Consider the following 8,804-nt stretch of genomic DNA (forward strand, 5'->3'; position numbering starts at 1 on the left):
CGCACCCATCAGTATGCTGTGGCTTTCACACCAAAGGGGCGTTGCGACATTTGCAGATTCGCCGTGCCGCGATAGAGCAATTAGAAGGCCAGTGCGCACGCTTCGAATCTTTTGCCTTCTCCACTTGCCCGGCTCTTTCGCACCAAATGTCAGGGACTCTGTTTTCAGGACTTGTCACGACCCTGCTGAGACCTTGTGCACCAGCGGCCACATGGACGTTCTATGCAAACATTGAAAAAATTAGAAATCACGTCATTCCCACTTTTGGCATTGAAGACGCCAATCGACAGGCAATACCATGATGTACTTCTTCCCGCTCAAGGCTGTGCCGGCACGCAAGCCCAGGACCTCCAAGCTATCGACGACGGCGGCCACGGGTGCATGGTCGCCGGCCGAGCACAAGCGCTTCCTCGTCGCCTTGGAGAAGTACCCGAGTGGCCCGTGGAAGACGATCGCAGCGCACGTCGGCACGCGCACGCCGCGCCAGGCGCAGACACATGCACAAAAGTACCGCGAGAAGCTCGTGCGCAAGCTGCGGTGCCCGTCTAACAACGGCAACGGCTGTATGATGCGCCTCGTCAAGGACGAGATGGCAAGTCTGCCCGACGATGATCCCATGGAACTGGAGGCGCTCACGCCCCTCAAGCTCGAAGCGAGTGCCGACTTGCGGCCGTTGGCTAGTGGCACGGACGACACGCCGTCGCTGACGTTTGAAGACTGCCTCGACTTTTTTATCCGCGAAATGGACGCATGACACCGACACCATTGTGTCATCGTTGGATGTCACTACGTCATATACTACCATATTTACGAGAAGCGAAAACAATTGAGTCTATAAACGTTTTATAAACTAGTCTTAGAGTGCAATCGAACGAGATGAGAGTCGCCACCGAAACGAGACGCTTGTCAATTCTTGGCAGTATGGGGAGTCTAGAAGATGCAAGCCCCGATCGGTCCACTCCTCTGCGGCAATAATAGTTAGTTGAATATTGTCATGGCATGGCAACAGGTAGATTATTCGTCGCAATCAGGACACGGCCGCGAGGGTGCTACACGATATCATGGCACTACAGCTCATACTGTCAGTATCAAGTGCTGGAAAAGGACAAACAAAATCCGACCAAAAATGCAAAATATAGTCGGAATACTTCCAAATCAAACAGATATGCTCCATCCGGGAATGCAACCCGGGGAATCTCGATGGCAATGTGATATTTACCACATAGTTTAGACAAAAATTTTGTTCCGCCATGCTCCTCGCCGACGACTCGTGGCCGGCCTCCCGGGAGGTCTTTGTCAACACGCTGTCGCATGCCAACGCTGGCGCCCAAGTGTCCCTCACGGCCGCATCGAGGTTATGATTTGCCGCCACATCGGCGCCATGTACTGCCACCTCTCCCGCGTGTACTGGCAGATTCAAGACGCATTTGCCGACGCCTCCGATGCCGACCGTGCCGCGCTGGAGGTGACGCAGCCCTTTCTCGGTCTGGTCAAGGATCAGATCCAGCCGTTTGAAGCCTGGCCTCGTGGCAAGATTGCGCAAATGGTGGCTCCGGACCCCATCGACGACGTCTCTACCCACCCGATGGCAAGTGCTGCGCGCACAACGCCGTCGGCGCTGAGCAGCTACCTCCGACGCGTTCGTCGCACCTGCGGGCTCGCGCCGCCCGTCCAGAGTGACGTGTGGCTGCGCCTTTTGTTCAACATGCTACCCGTCACAAGCAGATTGGCGCGTATCAGAGCGGCTTTCGCCCTGGACGCAGCACGGCCGACGTCGTGTGGTCGCACAAGTGGCGCGTCGCCCGCATCCGCCAGTACGAAGAGCAGTTCTCTATCCTAGGTATCGACTTCTCACGCGCATTCGACACGATCGACCGCGCGAAGCTCCTCACGGTGCTTCAGAGCTTTCTCAACGACGATGAAGTGCGCCTGGTTCGCATGCTACTCACGACAACGACGCTCCGGCTGCGCATCGACGGCAAGTCGCTCATCTGGGAACAGCACAACGGTGTGCAGTACGAACAAAAGCGCGCGATTCCGGCCGCCGCGTGGCACGACCTGTCGTTTGTCGGGTGGATGGCTTCCGTGCGCCACTGGCTGCGCCTTCAAGATGCCGACTGCCCGAAGCGCGCCGCCGTCCTGGACGTTGTGCGCACGCTCCACGGCCAGCCTGCGTATCAGCCTCTTGCCGCCAAGTACCCGCTCCTTCTTCGCCTCGGCCCGTCGCTGCGCCCGGCCTAGTCCCGTGTTGCGGCGTGCGTTCCTCCACTTCTGCGCCGACTATTTATGCACCCCGTCGGCACCCCGCGTCCCGTCGGCCGCGCTCCCGACCCCGTGCCCTATTTATCCCTATCTATCACTGAACCTCAAAAAGTGCCACCTATCGCACAGAAGCTTCCGCTTTCTGGCATAGGAACAGGGTGAGTCTGCTTGCAGACAACATTAGCATTGCTAGCTATTATATAAGCAGTAATGCACTCCCGATTGACACTAGACAATATTTTGAGTATCCATGCAATTGTGTTTAGTGAGCCACCTCCAGCGGGGCCGTATAATATGTTATTTTATGTTTCTTGCTTGCGTGCATTCTGATTCACAACAATTTTTCTCTGAGCTCAACAACACAAGGGACTTGTTGGCGGGATTGACATGATCATGCCATGGCTGTTGGATTTTCAAACACATGATTTGGCTCCTGATCTTGGTGCCGTCCCGCGGACTGATGCACCCAAGAGACGACGGGATGAAAGGCTAAAGTAATCGAGCTCTATTGACTCTGCCACCCGCTCTGCTGGGGCACAACGAAAGCCCAATAATACTCACAGGAAAGTGTAGAAGTCGTGCAATATAGTTCAACGTTGAGTGATCCAACAACCAAGGCCTACAGATTCCCTCTTGTTCGAGCCCTGTAGTGCAGACTTGCAGTGCCTATCAGTCGTGCGCAGCTGCTAGGAGCGATAGATGCAGTGTTAGAGTGGCGTGCAAGATCATCAAGCTAAACACATGTCCAATGTCGCACCAGATGGGTTGATGGCTCCATCAACAAGGAGCTTTAATGTCTGTTTAACTCGTGGTCTTTCTTAAATCACTCCTAGAGCTTGAACGCCACGGTGGAGATGCGAAGTGTATAAAGTGATTTGAATATGTGCTTACTTTGCAATGGCAACGTGACTTGTGAATGCTCGCGATCACCTCATTTGCTCGACAGAAGGGCGGTCGTCTTGTTTGAGAGGGACCTTGCATGGATCATGTTGAAGTGGTCATGGAAACCCAATCGCCTCTCGGTCTGCATCCGTTCGAGCAATGGGAGTGAGTCATACGCCTATTAAAAATCCTGTTTGTTGACTCGACTGATGATGGACAATCTGGTGCACTTCGACTTCCAATCAACACTGTAAACCAGCAATGTAGTTGTACAATGTATGCTGCGACTCTTGCTGCCTAACCCATGCCTAACCCATCGACATGTTTTTGTTTTCATGCACAAGGGTCGTTGCGACACGATACAATTCGTCTAGTAAAAGACCATATTTTATTCCAGTTCCATTGTGCTGTCTGAATCTTCCTACAAATTCCACCGGTGCCCTACCCCGGCTCTTTTCCACGCGTGTCTGCGACTGTGTTGATAGAACATGTCACAGCTATGGTTAAATCGTTTTTACTTGTATGCGAGCGGCCGATTAGTAGCCGATGCACCACATGTCTTTTCCACAATCTACAATAGGTCTTTTCTTCATTTCCACTTTTGGCTCCTCGTACGCCAAGCAACGAAAAGCATGATGTACTTCTTTCCGCCGAGTGCGGCGCCGGCGCGCAAGCCCCAAGCCGCCAAGCCCACCGTCACAGGCGCCTGGTCGCCGGCCGAGCACAAGCGCTTTCTTGTCGCTTTGGACAAGTACCCGAGCGGTCCGTGGAAGACGATCGCAGCCCACGTTGGCACGCGCACCCCGCGCCAGGCGCAGACACATGCACAAAAGTACCGCGCGAAGCTCGTGCGCAGGCTGCGGTGCCCGTCTAACAACGGCAACGGCTGCATGATGCGCCTCGTCAAGGACGAGATGGAGAGCCTTCCGGATGAGCATTCCATCGACGCGTTCACGCCCCTCAAGCTCGAAGCGAGCGCCGACTTGTGCCCGGCGACAAGTCCGTTGGCTGCAACCTCATTGTCGTTTGACGACTGCCTCGACTTTTTTTATCCGCGAAATGGACGCATGACGCGCCTCGATGACGACAATAATGTGTCGTCTGGATGTAACCGAGTCGTGTACCATATTTACGATAAGCAAAAACCGTACATTATTGTCGATGAAATCTCACAACGACGCGAGGATCGATCTTGCGCGTGCCTCAAACGACCATGCTACGCCCTCGAATGCACCGTGTTCCAGCTCCAAAGCATCCACCCTGTCTGTCCTTCATTGCTCAAGTACGGTGTGAAAAGCGTGTCATTACTTGTCGAGGCTTTGAACAATGGTTTCCATTATGGCAACCGTTCACTAGATAGCTTGCTGATACAGAAACCTTTTTTGCGGCGACAAAACATTTAGCATGAAATACCGCATCAACCCAGCTTTGCCCATTGTTCAGTGGCTATCACGCCACTCATTTCCCCCTAGATCACATGGACCGCCAGGAAATTCTACAACGTTATAAACAACCTATGCGACACCCATGTATACAATATTGTCCTTTAGCAAACCGCATGAAGCCCTGTGACACAGTGCAACAACGCGATTCTCGAAGCTGTTGTCAAACTTCGCAATCGGCTTACAAACACCAAGTGGCTCCATTTTTATAATCTTGCACTTGACAAATATATCCAAGAAAGCAACCTGGTATAAAAAGAATCTCGGCCTCTGCCTTCGAAGTTCGGATCAAAAGATTTTCGGCCACGATGGTGGGCCGTCGAGGCGCTGCCTGCGCGACCTCATGCGTTCGCGTAGAAATTCCGCTTCTGCGGCGACCAAGAGCCTCCATCCTGGCTGCTCGCCGAGATCCCAGTGGTCGCCCAAGCGGTGCGCGCATGCTGCCACGCTGGCAACGTGACAATCTGCATGTAGAGCCAAGGCGCTGTGGATCTCTGCGAGCTCACGCGGCTGCTAGCCTTCGCTGTCATGGACAAGGGCTCGTTCGACGACGTATGCACCCTCGCTTTAGCCTCGTCGTGCATCATAGGTCGGTTCTTAGGCCATGGCGCTGCTCATGCCGACCGTGACCAAGTTTGACAGCCAGGTAGCGACACTGCTCTCGTTGCACACGTGCAGCAATGCAATGCACATCGCAGGCGATCATCGTTGCGCTCAAGTGGATCCTTTTGCATGCGACCAAGTACAACGTAGAGGAGGTTGCGCTCGCCACGGAGCTCCAGCAGCTCGGTACACGACCCGTCGACTCCGCGCCAAAATGCATCCCAACGTGGGCTAGGCTTTGCCGCCGACTTGGCCAAAGCGTTTGCGTCCGTCTACAACGAGCAGCACGGCGCGCTTCGGCGCCACCTCGCGGCCTCCAACATGAAGGTCCGCGTCGTCGACTTCCGACTTCATGTTGAAGATGTTGCTCGGTAGCTTGGCCGCGCGTACAGCCGATTGGAAGCCCACGTTGACGTCGTCCTTGGATCGCGCCACGCCAAGGTGCGTGCGACCTTTCCCAATGCGCATCGTTCTCTTGTATGCTCATGGGCGTCTCTGGAACAGAACCTCAAGACGGCGCATGTCATCCTTACCATGCACGCGACCACACCCACAACGTTCGCCGTCGACGCAACGACCTTTCGCAGCTTGCACCACGAGCTGCGCCACGCGCGCAAGCTCATGGACGTCGGGTTCAACTGACGGCCCACGCTCGCTGCTGCTGTCGTTGGTAATAGCAGCCCATTTTTGCATGGTCTATGGATGGAAATAATACATTGCTTGCGCCCGCAAAAGGGGGTCCCGCAGACGAGCGCTACCTTAAGGGGGTTCACGCCCGTTCTCGCCGACCTGGATCGCCGCGGGTGCATCGTGCAAATGTGCGAATGCACAGGAGAGCCTTGCGCGAGAAGGCACGTTGACTGCGCCGATTGCATCGTCAACAGTCTCCACTCTGCGTGTCTGGGACTGGCACATGCGCCAAGCACAACCTCGGGGCAAGACAGAACGGCGTCCTTGGCCTCGGCCTCAAAATGGCGCGTGTTATACCTAACCCGTCTGGAGATATGCAAGCAAAGTGCCAGACTCGACAGCTCGAACTCGACAGCTCCGCCCAAAAGACTGCGACAGCGTGCTTGTCTACATGTGTGGGGCGTGATGCACGTTGCACCTTGGCTGTCGCAAGCAAGCCTTTCCCATCAAGGTACGTCGAAGGACCTCATCGCGTCCCGACTCGGCGCCATAGCCCACGCCGACGAGATGGATCTTTCCTCTGGCCGTCACAGCCCACCACTCCGAACGTCCAGAAGCTACCGCCACCTTCCAACTTCCGGTTCGTCGCGTTTTTCAAGATACGTCGGTGGTGAAAGACACGTAGAGAGTATACACTTGTCTTCGATTGTGAGGTCGTCGTCTCTACATGGTCTTGGGCTTGCGCTTCATGTGCTTGGTCACGACGTCTTCTTGCTCGACGCTGCTTTGGCGCGTGCCGACGCGGCGCCAGTACAAGAGGCCCGTCACCGACACGCCAAACCACGAGAAAGCCGTCCAAAAGACCACAAAGCCAAGAATTGTCTCAAACACTTGGGGCAGCGCGATCGGATAGCTTTGCAGCCCCGTCACGATCGTTCGCAAGTCCAGATCGGTGCCGGCGGTTAAAAAGAACGCTGGCACCGAGGCCACCGGTGCGGTCGCGGCGTCGCATGCCACCAGCGATGCATCGACGCCAACGACGTCGAGCCACGCCATCCAGTGAAAGCACCGCCCAGCCTTGCGCTGGAGCAGCATGGCCGCCGAGACGTAGGTGAGGCACGGCGCGAGGTACTGCAGCGCCACCACCGGAATGTACGAGAACGGAACCACGAGTTTGTCGACGAGCGCGGACGTGTCGATGCGGCCGCGCTGGAGGAGCATGCCCGTGATGATGCCTTTGGGCTCGAGCAGAAAGTACTGCAAGTGCGACCGAAAGCAAGCGAGCCGAACCAACGCCGTGAAGACGACGAGGCTCAAGCGACCGTCCCGAAACATCGACTCTTTCATCCACGCATCGCCGCAGTCGCGCGGTGCCGTGGCAAACACCGTGGTGTCGGCCGAGTCACAGACGATCGCGCCGGACAGCAACGGTGCGTAGAACGGTCGAACAAACGTGGCGGCGACGAGCAGCGGGAGGAGCTGGTTGAGGTGGAGCACGAGCTTCCAGCGCGTGCGGATCGCGCGGCTCGAGATAAAGTCGAGGTACATGCGCGCAAAGCGAAGCGCGGGCAGAAACTGCGTCGACGTAATGACACCCGCGAGAAGCCCGAGGCTGCCGCCAAGGTACAGCGAGACCGACCGCGTCGGCGGCGCCGGTGTCGTGGCGTTGCCAGCGACCGCCGCGAGCACACGCTGCACGCGATACTCGAGCGACGAGCTCGCCCCGTCCACGTCAAAGTCAAAGACACCTGCAGGCGTGTAGATGCAAAAGCACGCAACGACGAGTGCAAGGCCGCCGATGCCAAGCCCGAGCCGCGCTTCGTACGAGCCAAAGACACCATGGCCAAACTTGACGTGGACGGGGAAGAGCACACTGAGCAACAGCGCAACGACGAGCATGTAGTAGCTGGCGTCGGGCGCCGAGGCGTCGGCGCCTTGCTGGATCCAAAAGACCACCATGGCACTCGCGCCCAGCAGCACCATCGTGTCGAGCAAGTCAAAGTAGAGGCAGTGCGAGAGCGTCCCTGTCTCGATCGGAGTCATGTGCAGCTTCATGGCCTCGAGGCGCTCGGTCGCGGTCTTCTCGGGCTTGGGCGTCTTGGCCTTCTTGGGCGGCGGCGGCGTGTTGAGCGCCTCGAGCACGGCGTTGGACGGCGGCAGAAAGTACGATACGCGGTGCATGAGCAATGTCGTGAGGCTCACAATGTGGCGCAGTCGGAAGAGCACGAAGAGCACGATGACCGCGCCGAGGTACGTGGGCGGTAGCACTGCCATGGTGTCGTTAGCTGTGCTGGGGCTGCAAGTAACGAGGGACTTGTGGTCGAGCAGCGAGCCAACAGAAGGTGGCATATGCCATTTTTAATCAAACGACCATCATTCTGACATTGCCACTCACTTTGCCATTGGCGCGTGAGGCTTGTCGATCCCAAATCGAAACTTTTGCAACTTTCTCCAATCGCTGTGATCTTTTCAGGGACGCTTTCTCTAGGTCTAGAGAGGCTGGATGCCAACGCGCGTGGCTATCAAAGGCCCGCAAGTATTTGTTTTGAAACTCACCAAAAGGTGCTGTTTTATTCCAAACAATCCATCGAGATATTCAACGCGAGCCACTACACGACGCTTTGAGCCCTCATCCCAGCGTATTTTTACTAAGCGCTACATTTTGGCCATGCACCGCCGCGGTAGGCGTGAGGCATTTCAACAAACGTGGCGGAGCGTTATCCTGCAACCTCCGTGATATCACTCGGATGGACAATAGTAGAGCTGCCTCGGACTACTCAATATGCAAACGTTTACAGACCAAAGTGCTTGTAGACTAAAAAGGCCAACCGACCGGGCTGGCAAGAGCTGCTGGCAAGATGGGAACGTACTTCTGAGAGACGAGCCAGTTGCCGATCGCACCGTTGGCGAGCCACGGTCGTCAGCACACGCCTTCACTTGAGCAATACTTGCGTATCGGAGAATGGCGCCCGTGGCTGCCACGAT

At 56.1% G+C, this 8,804-nt stretch overlaps 4 protein-coding genes across 4 annotated transcripts; 3 read left to right on the forward strand and 1 right to left on the reverse strand.

Moving 5' to 3' along the window:
• The first annotated feature begins 260 nt into the window (after nt 1-260).
• Nucleotides 261-864, forward strand: SPRG_16889 (hypothetical protein). The gene has a single exon (XM_012356184.1). The coding sequence runs from the start codon at nt 299-301 to the stop codon at nt 752-754; it is 456 nt and encodes a 151-aa protein (XP_012211574.1). The 5' UTR covers nt 261-298; the 3' UTR covers nt 755-864.
• A 517-nt stretch (nt 865-1,381) lies between these two features.
• Nucleotides 1,382-2,241, forward strand: SPRG_21827 (hypothetical protein; the record flags this gene model as incomplete). The annotated part of the gene is made up of 2 exons (XM_012356185.1): nt 1,382-1,698; nt 1,743-2,241. The coding sequence occupies 2 exons, from the start codon at nt 1,382-1,384 to the stop codon at nt 2,239-2,241; spliced, it is 816 nt and encodes a 271-aa protein (XP_012211575.1).
• Nucleotides 2,242-3,776: 1,535 nt separating this feature from the next.
• On the forward strand, nt 3,777-5,831 carry SPRG_16890 (hypothetical protein; the record flags this gene model as incomplete). Its single annotated transcript, XM_012356186.1, has 8 exons — nt 3,777-4,238; nt 4,944-5,015; nt 5,061-5,138; nt 5,188-5,232; nt 5,285-5,375; nt 5,425-5,516; nt 5,565-5,630; nt 5,694-5,831. 8 exons carry the CDS (start codon nt 3,777-3,779, stop codon nt 5,829-5,831), a joined length of 1,044 nt encoding a protein of 347 aa, XP_012211576.1.
• A 706-nt stretch (nt 5,832-6,537) lies between these two features.
• Nucleotides 6,538-8,093, reverse strand: SPRG_16891 (hypothetical protein; the record flags this gene model as incomplete). The annotated part of the gene is made up of 1 exon (XM_012356187.1): nt 6,538-8,093. One exon carries the CDS (start codon nt 8,091-8,093, stop codon nt 6,543-6,545), a length of 1,551 nt encoding a protein of 516 aa, XP_012211577.1. The 3' UTR covers nt 6,538-6,542.
• Nucleotides 8,094-8,804: the final 711 nt, after the last annotated feature.

Source organism: Saprolegnia parasitica, assembly GCF_000151545.1.
Source record: "Saprolegnia parasitica CBS 223.65 unplaced genomic scaffold supercont2.395, whole genome shotgun sequence".
Classification (NCBI taxonomy): Eukaryota; Oomycota; class Saprolegniomycetes; order Saprolegniales; family Saprolegniaceae; genus Saprolegnia; species Saprolegnia parasitica.

Excerpts from the sequence above, each read along its gene's own strand:
- SPRG_16889 (XM_012356184.1), top strand. The coding sequence starts at position 299 with ATGATGTACTTCTTCCCGCTCAAGGCTGTGCCGGCACGCAAGCCCAGG.